A 23,287-nucleotide genomic window follows, 5' to 3' on the forward strand; every position below is an offset into this window, starting at 1 on the left:
CTTCACGCGCACGGAATTTTGGCACAAAAATAACGCCATAAGAAACATCTTGTCTGCTCGAGTACAAGCAAATTCTTCCAAATTCATTGGATGGCACTTCATCATACAGCAAGACAATGATCACAAACATATTGCCAAAGCAATTACAGAGTTTTTTAGGCCAAAAAAGGACATCTATATTAAAAATAGAGTAACTAACATGGAGAAACACACCTGAACAAAATATGTACCCAGAAATGGGACTATTCATCAAAAGGGAAGATATCTATATTATAGAACTTCATATATTTAACAACAAATAAACTTCAGTTCTTCGGCACACATTATAAAACATGTAACCACATCATTGGCAGGCAATAAAAAATACCCCTGTGGCCACTATTACTACATGTAATGTACTACACACCAACAACAGCATGTAGCAACATCGCCATCCCCTGGTTATCTGGGGCACTGTGAGATAGATATCTACCTAACTGCTATTACTCCTCTTAACTGATCTACTGTCCCAGTTAAGAGAAGTAATATCAACACAGTGGTGTTCAGAAGACAAGAGAGGGCAAAAAGGAGAGAGCAAGGTCAGAAGAGTTAATGTCCAGGTTGACATTTTGTGTGCAAGTTTGGATATTGGATATTGGAAAACAGATATGAAGTATGCATGTCTGTAATGTGTGTCCTTTTTTTGATACATTAAACAGATCAACTGAGTAAATTAAACAAATGTAAAAGGGGAAATCTGTAATTGGTACATCAATGTTGGGACTTTTAAATTAATTATATATTGCCATTGATCCTTGAAGAATATAACTTGTCTCATGAGCTTAGTTCAACTGTCTTACCCCATCAGAAACCACAATTGTAAACAACCACTGTCTCGCTTCAAACCATGGTTGAAACTATAATGTTGATCTCATGGATGGTCATTCCTTTTTGTTGTTTGAATTACAGATAGCACCTTTAAAGTGGAACTTAAACTCAAAATTGCAGAAAATGCAGAAATCCCTGAAAGTGCTTTTAAGTTGTATAGTACATGTTTGTATCAGGAGAAAAGAAGGCTGATTGGTGTTGCTTGGTTTGAGGTGTTTTATTCTGAATGACTGTTTCTCTGACAGAGTATGGGTGACATGGACTATGCCCTCTGGACAACCACATTTAAACCAAGAGTGCTGGCCATAAACTAGGGGGTTCAAATGGGATACAAGCAGTAGACATGATGGATGACACATTCAATACAACCACACCAATATAACAATTAAGGAGAACATTCTGGCTGTATCCTAAAAGCTTTGAAAGAACTTTCAAAAATGGAAATTACCATGGTATTGTCTAAGGCTGGACCTGTCTGATGGTTTACTGCATGTGGATACCAGCCCTGAGTCAAATACATTATGTCAAAAACCAGTCCTTGAAAATTATTTGAAGTGCCCTTTGATTTAGCTTGGAGTTTGCAGTTTTGGGACTAGTCCATTGGTTCTATAGTACCAGGCAAACTAAATCAAGCACCTCTCAAGTTATTGAAAGTATCTGAAATTCTGTATTTGACCCAGGACTGATGGTGCTCCTCTACTCCCTCTCTGCGATAGCTACCAAGTGAGCGTCGATTTCTGTCTCAGAGAGGTTCCTGTAAGGAGAGAGGAAGAGAGGGTGAGAAAGTTTTAGAGAGAGAGAGAGAGAGAGAGAGAGAGAGAGAGAGAGAGAGAGAGAGAGAAACAAAGAAAGATGTTCTCTGGCAATTTGACAATTACCATATCCATAGAAACACATAGAGTACACACTGTTGGGACTATCCAAATCCATTGTGACCGGTAAGCAAAATAAATTGTATCTAATAGTATCTGAATTAAAACAAACTCTATTTTGACCCAGGTCAGGACAAAAGTACCTGAACTTGGGGTTCTCTCTGGTGACCACACCCACTTCCAGCTCACTGGCCTTGAAGTCCATAGACAAAATGGAGGACAGGCAAGAGATGGCCAACTACAGGAGGAGAGAGAGGTAGAGAGAGTCCATTTTGATTATTACTAAAGTGCCATATAAATCCAATCATTATCATCATCATCATTATCATCATCATGAATAATCATCCCCATACCTCTACAGCCTTGTCATAGTGCAACTCTGGCCTTTTCTTCAGCTTCTTCTCCAGGTAGCTGTTAGCCTCTGTCTGCTTAGCCCCCACAGCCGTAGCCTTGAAGCCACAGTAGTAGCCCGCAGGATCACACTTATACAGTACAGGAGGACCCTGGTGGGGATCCATGGCAATGAGGATCATACCTAAAGCAATGGGACAGAGAGGATTATTGAGGAATAGTCCTCAGGGCAGGACTATACTGCGTTATTACTGCACTGTTAAAATAAAGTGTTGCGAAACCCAAGAACTGGTGGCAACTAAGCTGCCACCAATTGAAAGCGTTCAAAACCTTTCTTTTGCTGGTGTTTGCAGACCATACATAAAGTGCTGAAATACATTTTTGTGAAGGTTTTGAGACATGTTTTAGGATGTATGAAACACTCATGAGAAGTTTTGAAACATGACATGGTGTGTTGCAACATTAATAAATCAAGCTTTATGAAGCACATCTAAGAGATTCAAAACTCTAATCTAGAGGTGTTTGAGCACCCATACCCATGGTGTTTCGACATGTGCAGAATTGTAATGCCTCTTTTTTTGGAGCTCCAAGACACTCTTCCCAAACACACGTAATGATATGTTGATACACTCCACATCGGGAGTCCCCTCTACTAGGGGATTTTAATATCTATCAGGATTCCCTTCTCTGATAGGTTGAGATTATAAACTCCTCATAGGAAGTACCTAAAGTTCCACTCACCTTACTTATTTTTTTTTTTAAATGAAAGATACATTACAGAAGTTTAATTGCAAATTGTTTACCTCAAATTTTATGTGAGTTTTGAGTGTATGGTTATCATATTCCTATCATGAAATGTTGATACATTTTTTTTTTTACTATACAATGAATAGTTTTAGGGCTACAAACTCAAAAATAAGCTTATGCTCATGGACATTGGGAGGTGTGCCCTAATAAGAACATTTCTGGGCATTATTTATGAGTATTTATAGGACCCCTTTTGGCTGAAGAGCACCACCAGGGGCAAAGTCCTCCATAGTGTAACTTTAAGATACTACAGGTACATTATAATATGTTAGCAGTTAAAAAATGGAAGCAGTACATAAAGAGACAATGGGGTTAAACCAACGCTGCCAAGGAGCAATATCAGTTTTAAGACATCAGTACTAACCCACAGCGCCACAATCCAGCTCACATTATTGTACAGTACCTGTGTGTCATGATAAACAGTATTTATCTTGCATCATGAACAATCAAATGTATTTTCTTTTTTTCTACTTGAAATTTAGTAAAACTATTATTTGAAAAAAATGTATATCTGTAGTAGTGGATAGGGTGGTTGCCTGAAGAAATAATTATCAGTGTTCAAGCCCTATTTTTGAAGATTGTTTTACTTTAATTTAATCTTTATTTCTTTATGATGCAAATATTATGATGCTATACATCATAGACTGTCACTTAAGGTATTTGATTGTAGCCTATGAATGACACAGCTTGTTCTTAAATCAAACCTTTGATGTAGAGATTGTGGAACATCAAAACACTAAAACAAGCAACATCCAAACACTAAAGCAAGGTTTGTTTCAATGTTTGTTTTAGTATTTTGTTTCCAACCTTGTTTTAGTGTTGGGATGTGCCAAAGTCTCTCTACACCAACATTCTGATTTCGGTGTACTGTAATGGTGCGTTCAATCACATTCAGTGTATCATAACACTTATATTGGGTTTACATTCAAAAACCATTAAGACATCAGATTTTAGCTGAGGTACACTATTTTTTTCATGGTTTCACAACACAATATGAATGTTTTGAGTCACTTTCTTCTAACCGTGTGGACATATCCACGGAGGGAGTGGGATAGGAGAGACAAGTTTGCCCCACTTCTTGCGATACCTTCCCCCGATAGGCCAAATGGCCATAGTGAACTCTTACTTTGAAGATGATTGAAATCTTTGGGAATGTTTGAATACTGAGTGTAATTTGACAGTAACTGATAAGATAAGGTATTGGTCTTGCCTTACATCAGCCCTGATTTGAATGATGAATGATAGGTGGGTATAAAACAGGGAGCAGTTATTTCTTTTTGTCTTGCTGTTGTGGATCCAGCTGTGGTCTGTGAGTATGCAGGCCGTGTGCTCTGTTCTCTCTCTCTCTCTCTCTCTCTCTCTCTCTGCTCTTTCTCTCATTTACCATGAGGGTAGAATGTAACATTTCTTTATGATGTAAAGATTCTTTTACAATGTTATTAAAGCCTTATTTAATTTATTCTCACTTGACCATTCTTGCTCTAGTGAACCCAAACTGAACAATTCTTGACACATAGTGTTAATTAAATGAAATTAAGATGATTAATATTAACATATGCTTTGTTTGTAACAGTTCAGAGCCAAACTTCCTTGCCAATCCTTCTTATTGTAACTGCCTACCTATAAGGCTCAATAGGTTCTCAAAATGGTTCAAAATAGAACCATGTATGGTGCCATTTATGAATCATGGTATAGAACCTTTTTTATGTCTAAAGAACCATAAGGAACCTTCAAGGGTTGTATTTTGTGAATATTTTATTTTTGAACTAGTGGAAGTAGTAGCCTCGCTTCAGAAAGGGACATTTCACATTGGCAGACCACAACATATCTCTAAGATGAAAACTATAAGACACTTCAGAGGTGAATGGTCATGACAGTGTGAGTTATTAGAAGTGGAGGGCTGGCCTGATAGACCTGCACACACTTCACGCCAATGGGTGCCGGACGACCTACCCCCAACAAAACACATGCATGAACATGAGCACAGATGTAATACAGTGAGAATCAACCAAGAACCAACATCACAGGTGCATTGGTTAGTGAGATAACGCAACACAAATAATGGAAATTCACAACTGTGCACAATTCCCTAGCAATAGGAGGGAGCAGTTTAATTCTGGGGAATTGTGAATTTTGGATCTTTAGGTTGTAATATCTTACTAACTAATGTTCCTGTGATGTTGGTTCTTGTTTGATTCTATTACATCTGTGCTCATATTCATGTGACAACTTTAAACAGGTGCATTCCGTAGAATGAGATACAGTGCATTCGAAAAGTATTCAGAACCCTTAACTTTTTCCACATTTTATTATGTTACAGCCTTATTCTAAAATGGATTCAATAAAAAATGTTCCCTCATCAATCTACACACAATACCCCATAATGACAAAGCCAAAACAGGTTTTTAGAAATGTTTGCTAATTTATTAAAAATAAAAAACTGAAATCACATTTACATAAGTATTCAGATCCTTTACTCAGTACTTTGTTGAAGCACCTTTGACAGTGATTACAGCCTCAAGTCTTCTAGTATGACGCTACAAGCTTGGCACATCTGTATTTAGGGAGCTTCTCTCATTCTTCTCTGCAGATCCTTTCAAGCTCTGTCAGCTTGGATGAGGAGCATTGGTGCACAGCTATTTTCAGGTCTCTCCAGAGATGTTGGATCGGGTTCAAGTCCGGGCTCTGGCTGGGCCACTCAAGGACATTCAGAGACTTGTCCCGAAGCCACTCCTGAGTTGTCTTGGATGTGTACTTAAGGTTGTTGTCTTGTTGGAAGGTGAACCTTCGCCCCAGTCTGAGATCCTGAGCACTCTGGAGCAGGTTTTCATCAAGGATCTCTCTGTACTTTGCTCTGTTCATCTTTCCCTCGATTCTGACTAGTCTCCCAGTCCCTGCCACTGAAAAACACAGCATGATGCTGCCACCACCATGCTTCACTGTAGGGATGGTCCTCTGTGGCTCAGTTGGTAGAGCATGGCACTAACAATGCTTAGGTTGTGGGTTTGATTCTATTTGCAAGCAATGGTTAGCCCCCAAACCCTTGCACGATCACTCCGCTCTTCCACCTTGGGTGCCCGCCTGGCACCGCCACCTCTACGTGGATGCAGCGGCCGTGCCACTCGGTCATGGCTTTTCACTGTCCTGGCGCTCGGTGGTGGAATGAGCTTCCTCCCACTGTCAAGACTGCAGAGTCACTACCGATCTTCCACCGTAGATTGAAAACCCATCTCTTCAGGCTACATTTTAACAGTCCTTCCTAAGACCTCAATTGAATTTAATACAGGTGGACTCCAATCAAGTCGTAGAAACATCTCAAGGATGATCAATGGAAACAGGATGCACCTGAGCTCAATTTCGCGTAACTGTAAATGTGAAATTTCAGTTTTCTATTTTTAATTAATTAGCAAACATTTCTAAAAACCTGTTTTGGCTTGTCATTATAGGATATTGTGTGTCGATTAATGAGGGAAAAAAAATAATTTAATCCATTTTAGTATAAGGCTGTAACATAACAAAATGTGGAAAAAGTTGAAGGGTCTGAATACTTTCTGAATGCACTGCAGGTAAAAAGGTTTAAAAAAGCACCTCTTCAATGAAAGGGTTCTATTAATGACTTTGTCACACCTCAATGGTGTTATAAGAGTGTACAGTAGAGGAGGACAGAGGAAAAGAAAGCAACTCACAGCAGCCAAGAGGTCTCATCTCGGCATTCTGTGTATAGACCTGTGAGATGTCCGCCATTCTCCGACACAACATGTCCGCAGTGATGTCATAGCCAAACTTGTACTTCCACTCGCCAGCCTCCATTCGTGCCCTGTGGACCTGGGATCGGCTGTCCGCTGCAGAGGAAACAGAGGGTAAACAATAAACAATCCTGTGTGTGTGTGTGTGTGTGTGTGTGTGTGTGTGTGTGTGTGTGTGTGTGTGTGTGTATGTGTTATGTGACGCTGAAAGCAGGAATACAAACCATTGTTTCCGGTCATCACACAGCCAATGCGTGGGGTAAGCTTGTACATGTTGGTCAGAGTGGATGAGTCCAACAGCTTGTCCTGTGTGTTTATATTGACAGGGTCACATCACCACTAAACAAAAATAAATATGAAAGAGCTCATTCATACCTTGGACCACATCACAGCCATGCTATGATCCCCATAACGCTCATCCTTTATATTGCTTTTATGTCCATTGAGTTGATTCCCTAAGGCTAAGGTAATGTAATCTTTTTTTGTAAAAGATACAACAAATCAGTTGTGTGTGCCTTGTCAGCAAAATGCTTTTAAAACCCTACCTCTCTGTCATGCGTCATTACAAGTACATTATTTGTGACTGACAGGGACTCTTTCCCTTGTCTGATGATGAAAAACATTGAGCTTCATTTTGAGAAGGGGGGTGAACCAAAGACAACCAAGACAGAAGCCAGAAGCAGCAATTCCTGATGCATTGACCAAATCTCTGTTAATGTTATCATATGTCAAGACCAGCTCCCATATTAAGCCAGTAGCCTATAATAGAACTGCAAAAAGTCATTGTCGACATATTTAGCCAGCTGAAAACAGGGAAATATCAGTAACTTTGGTGACTCTTACTGGCACTTTCTTCTGTGTGACCACCACAGCGCTGTCCGTCCCCCGGATCCCGACTGACGTCAGCCCACTCTGAGCTATGGCTTTGAAGGCATACTCTACGGGACAACAAATAAGTAAATCATAGCCATATTCAAACCGCACATGGAAAACTCTGGAGGCTGAACACATGTAGACCCTATGGCTAGCCTTTGTTATTTTGGACTATTTATTATCATGATCGTTATTATTATGGGTTATCATGGAAAACGGTATGAAACACTGGATTGTCTTCAGCTGAAATAAAAGCACATTTAATTACCAAATAGGCATGTTGTCACTTATTTCATCTGTCGGACAATGAAACCTATGAATAAACCTATAATGATTTCCGATTATTTTACATATTGAAAACAACATTCCATGTGCTGAGTAAGTTTCATGACTGACATTCAAAACACCTTATGAAAGTCTAAGTAGAGTAATTATAATACAAACCACTATTTTACATCCCTGATATGTTCTCTTTTTTGTGATACAATATTTTTCAAGGATGCCAACGTGATGTGAAATACATCATCATGTATGTAGGCCTACACACCGCAATAATGATATTACACTTAGGCCCACTGCACATATTCATCAGATAGTTTAACCTAAACATTTCAATTCAACAATAGAATGACTTGATTAAAGTTGCACAATTTCAAATAAAACTGGAGGATTAAGGACATAAAGTCTTACCGACTTGATAGAGGCGGCCTTCCGGAGAGAAGATTGTAATGTGTCGGTCGAAACCTGCGTTCGTTCCACGGGACATTGCTGAGCGTCAAAAACTATCCTGACCTGGTGTGAATTTAGGTAAATTACCAGTTTTTTGTAGGCTACAACAATCGTCTTTATCGTTGCAGCAAAAAGTAGACAAGACAATTGAGAGACGACGATGAATAAGGAAATGGGGAACTTGGTGAATGGTGAACTTCCCAGTGCTTTTTACTTTCTCTTTCTTTTTTCAATGAACCATGTGATGGCTAGCTGTTGATCGCAATAAGGAATTTAAATGAATATATAAACGAGAAAAAAATAAAATAATCATAATAATCATAATAATAATAAAATAATCGAAAACTATGTCAACACATATCGTTTATTATGTCAGAGCTGTAGGTTTTAATTAATGTGATGATATTTAGAGTGAAAGGCTCTCTGTCCGTCCCTCTTTCTCTCTCTCTCCCTCCCTCCCTCCCTCCACCCTACCCCCCCTCTCTCTTTCTCTCTCTCTCTTTCTCTCTCTCTCTCTCTCTCTCTCTCTCTCTCTCTCTCTCTCTCTCTCTCTCTCTCTCTCTCTCTCTCTAGAGTAGTTCATATCCCCCTCTGACTGTCCAAATGTCTGGGCGCAGGGTGGGCTTCTGTCTGAGCGATAAGAAACGGAGAAGAATGAATCTGGTTGCCTTTTCTGAGCTCTGTGCGTAAGTTGCAACCTTACTGTGTACTTTATTCCTAATACAGTGTGACTGTTGGGCACATGCATGCACACTCATCAGAACGATCAGTAATTACTGTAACTATTCAATCCCTAGGAGCCATGGTGTTGAGGTGGTTGAGGTAAGTTTATTTTCAAGCAGTAGTAATGTGTTAATACTAATTGAGCTGTGTTTAGACTGGCATTCGAAGTGATGGGTGCAATTAAATCATTATGTGTGTGTTTGCATGTGTGTGTGTTTGCACTTTGCAAAAAACCTCATCAGTGGCACTACTGTACACAAAGTAGCCTGAATATCAGTTACCTTTTCCTCTGCTCTAAGTACTTTTTTCTTGACATGTTTTATTTCAATATTCCATCAACTCAGCATCTGATGTCACAGTGTCAGTTGCACATGTCTGACATCCCAGTCATTTCTGTCACTGCCACCTGCAGTCACCTGTGTTGTTCTGTCAAAACAAGACAGCTAATAATAACATGGGGCTTTGGTCCTAGAAGTGCTCATTGCATTACATTTGAATGTCAGTACTCTCTACTGTTCCAGATAGATCTCAGTCAGCCATTGGCGTCTCAAGGACCCTTTGATATCATTGTGCACAAGCTCTCTGATGTCATTGTCGAAGCCGAGCATGACAGCCAATCACAGCAGCTTCTCACCAACTTCGAAGTATGTGATTAACAAAGTGTATGTGTTAGTAACAGAGCGATATTGCCACTGCTTGTGTGTGTATGTGTGTGTGTGTGTGTGTGTGTGTGTGTGTGTGTGTGTGAGAGAGAGAGAGAGAGAGAGAGAGAGAGAGAGAGAGTATATAGTGTATATAGAGCTCTGGTTTGTGTGTTTCAGAGCTATGTGTCTGCACATCCCCGTATGGTTCTTCTGGACCCCCTCCCAGCTATGACCCAGCTACTGGATCGTTTTGCCTCCTATCGCATCATGAACAAGCTTAACAATTCCCTTAGAGGTAGCTTTGTTATTCCCTTCCTCAAAACCAAGCTCTCATTCTCTCCCCAGACCATGGTTGATATAGTATTTTTCTTTCAATAACTTAAGTCCGACACTTGACGGACTAATCCATTGGTTCAATAATTACTCGAAGCAAGCTAAATCAAGTGCACCTGAAGCAGTTGAAAGACAATTAATACTGTGTGTTGACCCCAGTCTACCCTCCCCCACCCCTCCTGTAGACTGGTGCATCTGCAGCCCGCCCTACCTGGAGATCAGCACCAGTGACCTGTCAGCCATCCAGGGGGCAGTAGAGAGCAGGGGCCTCAGCTTCCCTCTGAGTCAGTGAGACACTGAATAATGTGCTATTATTTGATATGTTCTATGAATAGGGCGGCTGTTAGCAGGCGTTATAGCAGTGTATCCCAATCCATATCTAGGGGACCCACAGGGTGTGCACATTTTTGTTCCAGCTAGGCACTTACATGCCTGATTTAACTAATCAAAGGCTTTATTTGTTGAAATATGTGTGTTGTTGCCATTCCCCAGTAATCAATTGTAGGGTACTTCCTCTTTGTCATAAAGAGGAATTTAATCAGCTAATTTAATAAATCAAATGCACCTTCTATTGGTTGCTATGGGTATGCTATGGGTATTCAGTCTAAACTGTCATGTCTGACAGTCTTTATTAAAGTCTTTTATTCTGCCATTTATGATACAAATTAATGGAAAATGACTTACACTTGGGTGATGATATCTTTAACTGACACTGCCAAAATATGATTTGATTAGATGGAAATCACAATTTTGACTGGGTTGGGCCTTAAGGTTGCATTTTACTTTGCTCTTTTCCATCCACTCACCTTTATTCCTCTTGCTCCACAGTCTGTAAAACTAGGGTGGCTCATGGATCGCGCTCCCATGAGGTGAGAGGACGTCAGTATACCTAATTACCATTTCTCCCTCTTTCCCCAAGAGTGCATTCTTATTCACTTCTCCTCAGGGACTCAATGGCATTGGATTTGTGTCTCAAACCAGTTGTTTCTTATTCAGTTCATAAGGCAGAGTGAAATTGCACATTTAGGGCAGGAGGAGGGAAAACAGAATTGGGTGTTTGGTGTGTGTTTCTCAGCATTCCTATTCCCTCTCTTTCTATACTGTAGCTCAAGTTCATCTGTTGTGTTTTTTTTTGTATAGTTGGTGCACAATGTCCCTGTGTTTGTGGCTCTATATAAAGTGACACTGCTCTTTATGAAGATGTCTTTGGTTTTCACTTAGTCGTCCATCGCTCTGTCCCGTTTGGCCATTAGTGATTAGTCAATCAATCAATCAATCAATCAATCAATCAATCAATCAATCAATAAGATTGGATTTCTTTTATACAGAACAGATGCTTTATACAGAACAGATGCAGTGACCCAAACACCTAAACCTTCAAGCAGTAGTTTTGCATCCCTGCTCTCTCTCCGTAGATGTCTCTGATCTTCAGTGCATCTGGACTGTTTGACGCACAGCCCCCCTGTGTACTACAGAGTTTCGTCAACCATGGTGCAGTGCTGCACAAGGTGTTTGTGGTGGGAGAAGCCCACTTCACTGTGGAGAGACCCTCGCTGAAGAACTTCCCCTCAGGGCCTTGTGGTAAGTTGTTGTGGACACACCCTCATCTCCTCTCTAGTCTAGGGCAAGACAGGAAATTAGTTTTACCCACTAAAAATCAGTCGCAAACTGCTCCAATAGAGAGAAGCATCTTCACCCCCTCTCCCCTGGTTGCTCTCTTTCATCAAGACATTGATACTGTAGAAGGTTTTTGCTGTTGGTGTTATTTCAGGTGCATTCTTGCTTTCCCGATATGCCAGATGGGAAGAGCTTGCACTTTTAAGACTATTCCCAGAAAAGCTAAATCCAGCACACTAAGTGAAATACTATTTGACCCAGGTCTGATTCCTGTTTGTATATCATGTACCTGTTGCAGTCAGAGTTCTTCCTGATGTCTGTGGTGTTTTGTGTGACTCCAGACAGGGAGACAATCTTCTTCAACAGCCATGAGGTGTCAAAGCCAGAGTCCTGCTCCCACCTGACTGCGGTTAGTATAGTCCAATCATGTCAATGTTATCATGGTGTTTCCACTCTGATACTTAATTCAGCTCAATCGGACATTAATTCACTGAGAGGAATTTCTAACTGATACAGTGTACTATGCCCTGCACTAAGCACAGTAATACCGACAGTAATATAAAGGGTGACCCAATGCTGCTCCCCAGTTGGATGAGAAGATGCCCTGGCTGCCACCGCCCAGTGCTGAAGCTATGATGGCGCTTGTGAGGGAGCTGAGAGCAGAGCTGGGCATGGCTCTGTTTGGGGTTGACGTCATCGTAAATATCCACACACACACCCTCACCATCATAGACATCAACATCTTTCCAGGTCAGTGGTTATTTTGTCTCCATCCATACAGTACTTACAATACAGTACTTACTAAGTTTGCTTCTGTCTTTTTCTCATCTCCACTTGCTTTCTCTCTTTTTAACAGTATGTCTTACTGTCTCACTCTTTTTCCTATCTAATATCAACCATCCCTCTTGTTATTCCCCAGGCTACGAGGGAGTGCCCCAGTTCTTGTCCTCACTCCTCAGTCATATCGAGTCAGTGTTGGCAACCTGACAGGTGACATGTTACCCTGCCCCCTCAGTCCCCCAGGCAGCAACTTACCCTGCTCCCTCAGTCCCCCAGGCAGCAACTTACCCTGCTCCCTCAGTCCCCCAGGCAGCAACTTACCCTGCTCCCTCAGTCCCCCAGGCAGCAACTTACCCTGCTCCCTCAGTCCCCCAGGCAGCAACTTACCCTGCCCCCTCAGCCCCCCAGGCAGCAACTTACCCTGCTCCCTCAGTCCCCCAGGCAGCAACTTACCCTGCCCCCTCAGCCCTCTAGGCAGAATCAACAGCAAATCTCCTTGCAGTTGAATACATGTTGGAATTTCTTCCATATAAACATGCACTGTAGTCAATTAAAGTAATGAATTATTCAAGAGCTTACTAAAAACAGACAGACAGGGATTGAGTAGTATCGTACACCGTGCTGTTATTGATTGACAGGCAGCATTGAAGAGACACCAGGCACAAGTATAGGACTCTGATTGGCCAGTATAAATGTTGTTGTCCCTTCATTTGTCACACCTTGAAGGTCCTGTTATAATATCCCCCCTTTGACATTTTATCCAACCCCTTGCTGGTTAATATATGTATGTAAATATATGAAAATGTTTGAATGTTGTAAAGTTATACATTCTTCGGTAAAGTAAACACTAGTGAGGACCTATCTCCTTACATAGTGCAGATAAGTGTTTAAATGGGTAAATACACTACCTCTGTTACCAGTGTTCACATCTTCCCTAAATCAGTCTTAGATAGAAAAACTGTGATTATACTTAAAACTGCATTTTTATATTAAAATACATAATTCTGACGCATACATAATACATACTTGCCAATTATTGAGAAGCTAGGTAATAACAGGGGATATGAACGAAAGGGATGACAGAGCAGAATGCTGGACCCGGGAGGCAAACCTGGGACCTCTGAAGGGAGAGTACATATGTGTATTTGACAGTAGTGTTAAAGCTAAGCCTAGACGCCAATACAGTAGCAACTTCCTTATTTACAAGTAGAAATAACATTAACTCTTTTCAAATTAAAAAGTTTCAGAACAGTCTTCATTATTATCATTAACAAATACAATAAATGGCTTAGTATCTTCTCCTCTCTCACTCTTGTCTTCCATGGCTGGTTAAGAATAGAGTGCAAAGCTGGGTGAAAACCTAGGGTGCCACAGCAGTAAGGTGTAACAACCTGTAGAAACTACATAAACATGCCAAACTGACTCTTTTGTCACAAACCTAGGAACAGCCCCTGCTTGTCTTATTACTAGGACCCACAGCTCTGGACCCTAGTTATAGCAAAGTTATAGCCTAGTTCCTAGCTGTAGGCTATTACAAGAGCCAGAAGTTTTTCATTTTAAGGAAAACCTCCTGGCCCTTCTTGTTATCATTGACCAGTGTTAAAGTTTGCATGGCCACAACCCCTTTCTGTGTGTCACCCCAGTTTTCATTTAACAGTCTGATATTAACAGTGCATGAGCCAGATACACAATCCTCACATTTTGATGAACATATGGAAATAATACAAATAAAAAATGTCATAATATCAGCAATACATTCCTTGCAGTAACAGTCTCAATAACAAGTAACAGGTTACACACTTTAGTAACAATAACATATTTTTGATTATTGCACAATAATACCCTTTTTCCCACCTGGAAATATCTTATATCATCATGGGATGTATTGTATGGTTTACTGCATTAAAAAGAGCAAAAGGGGCAAAACAAATGATCTCTATATTGCACACAAGATTCTATTTCTGTCACCATGGCAAGCACATTTTTCTAAAATTAAATCAATGAAAATGCTTTGGATCCAAATTAATTAATGTTATATATTGGAATCAGACCTGGGTAATAATAATGTAAAATACTTTCAAACTGAGCTGCGCTTGGTTTGCCTGGTGCAATGGAATAGTCCCAAAAGTGCAAACTCCAAGTTATCAAGCACACCTCAATACAAGCACGAAAGGTTGTTTCAGGAATTGAACAATGGTATTAAACCCAGATCTGATTGGTGTCATTTGTTCCCCTTGAACACTTAAACTGTAAAGCCTGACATCTGAGTCTGACATATGAAGAGCTTTTTATCTCTGAACATAGGAAGAAGGGTTAGAAGAGTGCATATGTATTCCAAAAAGCTATATATCCATTTGCAGTTTGTTTTGACGGTACATTTATAATACCAAATCTACATAATCAAGATTGATCACAGCTTCAAGAATATATTTTTTATGTAAGCAAAGAATAGCTATTGCTTTCAAATGTATAAAGGGTTTTTATGTCATGACAGCAATCATGACAGCAAGAGAAAGTTAATTTTTTTTAATGGTGGATATAGCGTTTTGCAACAAAACTCTTCATATACTCTATGTCTGTGCCAAATTGCAATTACAGGAACATATATCCCATGAAAAACAGAAGGATTACACCATGAGTGTTTGTGCATAGTGTGTGTGTATGTGTGTGTGTGTGTGTGTGTGTGTGTGTGTGTGTGTGTTTAGGGTCAGTGTGGACCTTATCCCCTTCGTAGCTCCCGAAGCTCTGCAGCCACTCTGCGCAGTTCTGCCTCAATCTCCAGAAGTTCCTGTAAACAGTTCAGATACAGTAATGACTGTGTGTGACGCACACACACACACACACACACACACACACACACACACACACACACACACGCACGCACGCACGCACACCTCCAACTATTATCACATCCCCAGTTGAAACCTCACCCACTTACCTCTCCTTCGTCCTCCTCAGCATCATCTTCCTCATTGTCCTCATCCTCCTCTTCATCGTCATCCTCCTCGTCCGCATTCTCCCCTTCCCTGTACCTCTCCCTCTTAAACTGATGGGTTGCCTCATCACTTGCTTTCTCTAACACTCTCTTCTGCTCCTTCACTTCCCCCTCCTCCTTCTTATTTCCTCCCTCCCTTCTCCCCTTCTCCAATTCGTTTCTACTTTCTCCATCATTCTCGCTCTCTCTCTCCACTTTCCCCTCGTCTCCAGGGTTCTCTCTCTTCCTCTCCTCCTCGTCCTCCTCCTCCTCCTCTTGCACACGTTTCATCTTTTTGAGGAGCTCTTCCAGTTCCTCTTCTTTTTCCTCTCTCTCTTTTTCCTTCTCTTGTGTCTTCATGCTGTCCTGTTCCTCCAGGAGTTCCTTGAGCTCCCGCTCCACTTTTTCTTTCTCCACCAGCAGCTCTACCTCGTTCTTCTTCCTCTCCTCGCTGCGCTTCCTCTCCAAGTCCTCAAGCATCTCTAGCCGCTCCCTCTCTCCCTTTTTCTCATTTTCTTCGTCCTCCTTTTTCCTGTCCTCCTCTGCCGTGGACCCTTGCTGGAGCTCTCTTTCCTTTGCAGACTCATACCTTTTCTTCTTCAGCTCCTTGAGAAGTTCCTCCAACTCCCTGTCATTCTTTTCCTCCTTCCCTTTCTTCCTGATCTCCTCTGCGAGGAGCTCTTCTAGCTCTTTGGCACGCTCCTCCTCATCCCCCATTTTGCTCTCCTCCTCCTCCAGTCTGGGCTCCTCCATCATTGTTCTCTCCGTCTCCACCTTCTCATCCTCTTTTCCCTGTATCTTGCCGTCTGTTTTTATGACCTTCGTCTCTTCCTGCTCCTCATTTCTCACCTCTCTATTGCTCTCTCCATCGGCCTGGTTAATCTCGTATCGTTCTTTCTCCCTCTCATAATCTCTCTGTCTTTCTCTCTCTGCAAGAGTGAAATGGAAGTTGTTAGTCAGTATTGACTGTCTTTAGGGCAAGCATATAACTAAATGATGCTTGAGTCCAGCACTAAAACACCTGATTAAAAAAATCAAGTAATTTCATTTAAATCGAGTCATTGAGAGAATTTGAGATGATTTGTGCATGGAATTTCAAACAAGCTAAATTAGTGTCCATTGACTTCCATTAGTTTCTGGTTAAAAATGCTATCAATTAGTGGTTAGTGGCAGTGCCCAGATAAACACACCCAAGGTGTTGATTAAAGTGTGGCATTGTCTATAGACTCATTTCAGGGTAAGGAACCAAATATGTAAGCGCTATAAAAATACATTTGATTGATTGATTAATTAACTGATTAATTAATTGAACACATTAACATTGGACTGACCTTCCTGAGCCAGCTCCTGTAGTTCCCTCAGAAGCCCTTGGTGTCTCTGTAGTGCATCCAGTGTCTCATCTATACAATACAAAACAACATTGAACAACATGGACATTGAATACATGACATTGAGTACATACAGTACAGGGCATGACTGACTATGTTTTCTGTCGGCAGCAATATAAGACATGTCACCTGTTAGCCGTCTGTCGCAGCCAAGTTGTGGCCCACCTCCATTACTCTGTAGAGAGTCCTGAACACAGTCAGCCACCTGAGGGCACACACACACAATTGGTTAGCAGCAGAAACATTCTCAAAAAACATATGATAATAATGATATGACAAATGCCCTCTTGCTGACCTTGGCATCTTGTAGAGATGAGGATACAGGCAGGCATCCCACTAGAATAGAAGGACAGAGAGAGAGAGAGAGAGAAAATACATCTGTATATTGTGTGTTTCAACAGAAACAACACATACTTCTACCTACATTGAATAGATGAATGCTTCAAAGGTGAGCCTGATAATTGTTTAACTGTAATTGTCAGTGATTTAATTTAAATGTGGGTGGATCTATTTCCTTATTGAGCACAACAGAGTCACATGTCAGGTGGCACAGGAAAGGAGCTTAAACTCTCTCCTCCCGTCCAGGAAATCTCCATGGCATTAGTTTGTGTGTGTGTGTGGGGGGGGGGGGGGGGGGGGACTGCCAAATCAGTCACTGAATCCCTGCCTATACCTCATTAAAACCCTTCCTTCTGTATCAACACATAACCAGACCACTGGTGCACATTGCATGCACAGATGCATTAGTTGTCAATAACAGGGGGTCATTAGGCCTATAGTGGCATATGAGAGCAGCAGAATGTTGAAGGCAGTGTCAGTGGGCTGTGCTTTTTCCTAAGCTGGGACAATGCGGCCCTAAATCTGCAATCCCATGTTTATTGGCTTGGCCGTCCTCTCATCACCCTTTGTGTGCACATGCATAGCAAGTTGACAGGACAACTCCATAGGCTATGCATACTCGGGCCTATACTTATACCATAAAGAATAAATGTACAAAATATAACTTACCTGCACAACACACATATTTTCCTGCATACACAACACGTAGCCTTTTAAGATACCACATATTTTGACCAAAACAATTTCTTTTCAGCCTGTTAATTCAGAAAATATGAAGAATGGGCCACCAACAAAAATATAAACAATTGGAGCATAGCATACACTGGATTGATATGCCATATATGTAGTGCTCAAGGAATTACATAACACGATTTTAAAACATTATATAATGTTTCTGCTATAAAACCTAGGTAAACGTGGTGTATTATGTACCCCGTGAATGGTGTGACAGAAGCGCATGTGCGCAGTCTCGATCACCTGTGCTGGGTCACATAATTCGCAAACGATTAGTTTGGGTGTTGTATTTTTAGACATGTCAGCTGTCAGCATAGGCCTACTCTATTTTTCAAAAGCGTCTCAAGCTTTTTCCTATTGTGAAAATAATAATCCATTAAACCAGAAAATGTGTATCCTGCCGAGCCGCCTGCCTGCATACGCACAATTCTGTAGTGACCGACCGGAGGGAGAGCCCAAACAAGACTAAATTTTTTTCCACACAATCTTTTCCTATGGCTGTTTTATTTCGGCTAGCCTACTGATGAAACATGGCATATCAAATGAACATAATCATTTTAACTATAACCAAACACAATGTGGCATGAAGAGCTACAGAGTTTATACCGATATCTCATATTGAATACGCTCATATTTATCAGTGATTTCATCATCACAGCGTCCCAATTTTGTTTCCGATTTTCAACCTTACCTCCAACGAAGGTCCAAAGCAACACCGTCAAAATTAAAACCCCCATAGGATCTGAGGAAATAACCTTGGAATATAACGGTCTGAACCTTATTATCACGTCGAGCGAGGACCGGGTCGGAGCAGGCGACAAAACGTGAGCGTGCTCCTGCAACGGCTCAGAGCTATGTGATGCAGAACAGACCGGATGATGCTCCGTCTAGGCGTCAAAAATAACGCTCTGAGTCAACGAGAGGATTGCCCCCTCCACATTGAATCGGCGCTATAATAGACAATGCCAGTTACCTATTACTCAGCTATACTCAATACAGTAACCTACTAACGGCTGCCTGTTGCCCTGTCTGTGTCTGAGAGAGAGAGAAAGAGAGAAATAGAAAGAGAGAGAAGTTGGTCTGTTGTTCTTTTTGTTGCCACAATCACCTATGGCAGATTAATAACACATCTATTATTGATGCCACCTGACAGTTGGTAATTCATGCGCGCGCGCGCACACACACACACACACACACACACACACACACACACACACACACACAGAGAGAGACACAGACACACACACACACAGTCTCCAACAGTCTGGGGGTACATTTTTATTTTCTCTTATGTAAACTTGACTTATCCAGGAAGTCCCATTGAGGTCAAAATACCTAAGGGAGACCTGGCTAAAAAGGCAGCACAAGCTCAAAGAGACAATATAAATATAGCTACAATGAAATGTGTTCCTTGTGAAGAGACAGACGTATGCACCAAATTTCAGAATTCTTGGTCATACAGGGTGAGGATGAGGGTGATGGCGTTTCCAAATGTGCATTGTAAATAACAGGGTATTGCACCATCTTGTGGCCAGATAGCATGAGAATGTGTAACCTACTTGAGATGGTAAACTCACTCCTCAAGTTCAAATACGCCCACCCGCGCTGTCGTATTATATTAGCTTTTCGACGGCATCACTGGTTAACATCGGGTATTTGATGAAACGGTCGGAGGTCGACGCGGTCGGAGCAGATCGAACTGCAAAGTTACTGTTTGCGACAACTTCACGTCTGCTTTATGACTGTTATAGTTTCTTGTGACCAGAGAATTTACTTATATTGTGGTATAACAGACAACTTGAAGACTTGACTTTAGATACAATCTAATAATATTTACTTAAGGAGCATCACAAATTCACAACAAGACTTGTTACAAGCCAAAAACAAGAACACCTCAATACATCAGAGTATAATTACTTCTAATTTCGCTGTAAAGGCAGCCTCGATTGGAGCGACTCTACAAATCTACGTTATTTTGTTGTTATTTGTTACCTATTGCGTGCAGAACGTCTCTGCTAGCATTTTCTATGACCGACAAACACTCCTGGAGTTTAGAACAATCACCACTCAACGCAACGTTGTCCCTCCGTTACTGGACCCCGCTGTACTGTTTGTTTACCCGCTCGGGTTCTGAGAGGAGAGTGACTAGAGCAGGGATTCTGGTAAGACTAAGACACCGAGTGAACCGTCCCCCCTCCCGTGTATACTCATCGCCAATGTTCAGTCCCTGGACAACAAACTGAATTAACTAAGAAGAAGGATTACTTTCCAGCGGGATATTAAAACATGCAGTGCCCTCATCTTTACCGAGACCTGGCTTACTCCAGCGGTTTCCAACACCGCCATTGTTATAGATGGCTACTCGCTACATCGGCAGGACAGGACTTTGGACTCCGGTATGGAGAAGGGAGGCGGTGTATGGTTTATGATTAATAACAACTGGTGCACGGACATTGAGACTTTGTCTACCTTCTGTTCCGCCGACCTGGAATACTTGATAATAAAATGCAGACCCTTCTACCTGCCACGAGAATTCGAATTAACGGGCAGGAAACGGTACAGCCTGACGCAGCTTTTTTGTGACAGGGTGCTTCAATTAGGCTAAACTGTCTAATCTCCTACCTAGCTATCAACAACACATCTCATCCCCCACGCGTGGCAGTAACATTTCTGACCATTGTTATACTCCTTGCCGTTATAGTTACAGAACGCAGATTCGCCCTGCCTTTGGCAAATCTGACCACGCTTCTGTTCTGCTCCTGCCGACCTACAGAGGCTTAAGCAAGCGTCACTAGTGTCGCGTGTTGCGCAGTGCTGGAGTGTGCTAACTGAGGACACGCTTCAGGGATGTTTTGATTGTGTGGATTGGAATGATTTCAAAACCTCACAACATCAACGTTTTCACTGACTCTGTCAATGGGTTCATCAAGCATTGTATAGGGAACATTGTTCCTACTGTCACGGTATGGTCATTTACCCACCAAAAACCATAGATCAACGGTGACATCTGTGCCTTGCTGAAAGCATGGACCCCCACATTCAACTTCGGGGACTCAAATGTCTACAAGAAGTCCAGATCCAACCTCTGAAAAGCCATCAGAGGTGTTCGCCAATTTACAGGTGCACCATTGAGAGCATCCTGTCTGTCTGCATCACTGCCTGGTATGGCAGCTGTACTGCTCATGACCGTAAAGCCCTGCAGAGAGTGGTGAAAAGGCCCAGTCCATCACGGGCCGTGAGCTCCCTGCCGTCCACACCATCTACTCTGAGAGACTTCACAGTGGAAAGCCAGGAAGATCATCAAGGACCATCCCAGTCACACCCTGTTCCCTCTGCTTCTATCGGGCAGATGGTACCGAAGCATCCAGTACTGGACCAACAGGTTTCAGAATAGCTTCTACCCTCAGGCCATTAGACTGTTGAACTGACACCCCCCCTCCTGCTCAGTGACATTGCACTCTGAACTCCACACTTTACTACCTTTACTGCTGCTACTACAATTCTGTACATTTTATTTTATATTTACTGTATTGAATGTTATTACTGTTGATGTTTATATTTGATCTATTATCCTTGTTACATTCTATTGTTGATGATGGTTGATGTTGTAGAGCTGCTCTGCCTCCGTTGCATTGTATACTTCAATGTAATGACAAATAAACAAGACTTGATTTGACTTGACCTCACAGCTTGCGAATGGAATATGGTCACACACTAGGTCTTTTGGATGCCATTTCCTGCAAACACTGATTTAATTTTACTGATGACTGTATGTGCCGTTTTGTCTTTCATGTTCAATACCTCTGGGTATTTTGACATGTAGTCTACAATGAGGAGGTTGGTCATTTTGAAGAGCTGAAAGTGGCAGCTGACATTAATTATTGTCCTGTCACCTGAAAGCATAACTCTGTTTCTTACTGTGACTGTGTGTCTGATTACTTCCTGTAACCGTAGTATGTCGTCTTTCAATGTTGCCTCTCTGAGCTGCTCTAGCACTTCAGCTCTCAGGGCGTCTGTGAGCTCCATGGCATAGATTACCTTCTCAATGTTGAGGTCATCTATCTCTGTGTGTTGATCCTGTATGATAGCTTGAGACAGTGTGTCAGCGAAAAGCATCTATTTTCCAGGTGTGTAGCCCACATTGAGATCATACCGCTGCAGCTGTAGGAGCATTCTCTGAAGTCTGGATTTCACCAGTGGCTTTCTCAGAATACTCTCAAGAGGCTTTTTATCTGACTGTACATTAAATTTCACACCATATACATACTTTTGGAACTTCTTTACAGAGAACACTATGGCTAAGAGCTCCTTCTTTATTTGGGCATAGATCTGTTCTGTCCGTGTCAGTGCTCTTGACACGTAGGCTATTGGGCGATACTCTTGTAGGAGACATGCTCCTAGCCCATTTTTAGAAGCGTCGGCCTGTATGACGAGCTGTTTTTTGGATCGAAGAACATGGGCACAGGTGCATTTATCAGGGCTGCTTTAAGTTTCCTCATGCTCATGTTGCCATTGCTGCGCAGCACTCTCAGTGGTGCTTTTAGTGATGCTTCACCAGGGATATACTGGACCAGGCATCTTGTCATGCCTAGCAGTCATTGTAGTGCTGCCTAGTCAGCAGGTGGCGGCATTTCTGTAACTGCTTGGATCGTTCCTTCATCTGTCTTCACTCCTTCTGGTGTGATCACATGACCCATGAACTTGACAGTGCTCACCTTCTATTGTATCTTCTCCTTGTTGAATTTTATGTTGACCTCTTTTGCTCTGGCCATCACCTTCTGCAGTATCTCTGCATGGTCCTGCTCTGTAGTGGCAGCGATTATCATGTCTTCAGCAATAATATGCACATCTTCAACATCACTGAATGTCTCACAGTTGCGCTGCTGGAAAACTTTGCTGGCTGACTTGATACCAAAAGGTAGGCGCTTCAACCTGTATCAGTAATGGCATTTTCCTACAGCCATGTATGATAGGTCTTACCTCTGGGTTCACATGGATGTGGTGCTCTCCAGGAAACATCCCCAGACCCTGAGGGGTGTTGAGCTACCAGTTCTTCTTTTGTAGCTGGAGACTTTACACTTAGTGATTCAACTCTCATTGCCAGTTTTATCTTCTCACACGCTTCTCTTCCTATGATAGGTGTTAATGAGTGCTTGGTTATGTAGAACGGTAGACTGACCTTAGTTTTGGCTGTCCAACACTGCAGTGTGGCTATGCTTTCTGTCTTCAGTCTCGTTACTCCATAAGGTACCAGTATTGTGTTTGTGGGCTACATTTGTGTTTTACCTTGCAGTGTCTTGAATGTTTCCAGTGGCAGGACGTTGGCCTCGGCACCTGTATCCAACTTGAACTTCAGTTACATTGTCAACGTTCATCTCTGTGTACCAGGATGTGTCTTCATTAGTGACTAGCAGGTCTACATTCACTGTCCCAATGAACAATGTGTCTATATCAGGATTTATGTCATGTATTGTCCTTCCATGATGTGCTTTATCTGACCCACACACTT

At 41.8% G+C, this 23,287-nt stretch overlaps 3 protein-coding genes across 3 annotated transcripts; 1 reads left to right on the forward strand and 2 right to left on the reverse strand.

Annotated features, from left to right (window-relative positions):
* Nucleotides 1-1,069: 1,069 nt before the first annotated feature.
* On the reverse strand, nt 1,070-8,476 carry psma6l (proteasome 20S subunit alpha 6, like). The gene is made up of 7 exons (XM_083695321.1): nt 8,207-8,476; nt 7,487-7,581; nt 6,868-6,949; nt 6,584-6,739; nt 2,093-2,274; nt 1,883-1,977; nt 1,070-1,621 (listed from the first exon to the last, which is right to left on the reverse strand). Exons 1-7 carry the CDS (start codon nt 8,280-8,282, stop codon nt 1,564-1,566), a joined length of 744 nt encoding a protein of 247 aa, XP_083551447.1. The 5' UTR covers nt 8,283-8,476; the 3' UTR covers nt 1,070-1,563.
* Nucleotides 8,477-8,848: 372 nt separating this feature from the next.
* On the forward strand, nt 8,849-13,535 carry LOC310823564 (inositol-tetrakisphosphate 1-kinase-like; the record flags this gene model as incomplete). The annotated part of the gene is made up of 10 exons (XM_083696441.1): nt 8,849-8,931; nt 9,043-9,067; nt 9,490-9,612; nt 9,790-9,907; nt 10,131-10,229; nt 10,774-10,814; nt 11,361-11,526; nt 11,904-11,971; nt 12,150-12,312; nt 12,482-13,535. The coding sequence occupies 10 exons, from the start codon at nt 8,849-8,851 to the stop codon at nt 12,547-12,549; spliced, it is 954 nt and encodes a 317-aa protein (XP_083552567.1). The 3' UTR covers nt 12,550-13,535.
* A 1,526-nt stretch (nt 13,536-15,061) lies between these two features.
* On the reverse strand, nt 15,062-18,563 carry LOC310822263 (uncharacterized protein; the record flags this gene model as incomplete). The annotated part of the gene is made up of 6 exons (XM_083694610.1): nt 18,470-18,563; nt 17,000-17,040; nt 16,834-16,909; nt 16,648-16,716; nt 15,281-16,245; nt 15,062-15,130 (listed from the first exon to the last, which is right to left on the reverse strand). The coding sequence occupies exons 1-6, from the start codon at nt 18,513-18,515 to the stop codon at nt 15,062-15,064; spliced, it is 1,266 nt and encodes a 421-aa protein (XP_083550736.1). The 5' UTR covers nt 18,516-18,563.
* Nucleotides 18,564-23,287: the final 4,724 nt, after the last annotated feature.

This window comes from Argentina silus (genome assembly GCF_951799395.1).
Source record: "Argentina silus genome assembly, chromosome: X".
NCBI lineage: Eukaryota > Metazoa > Chordata > Actinopteri > Argentiniformes > Argentinidae > Argentina > Argentina silus.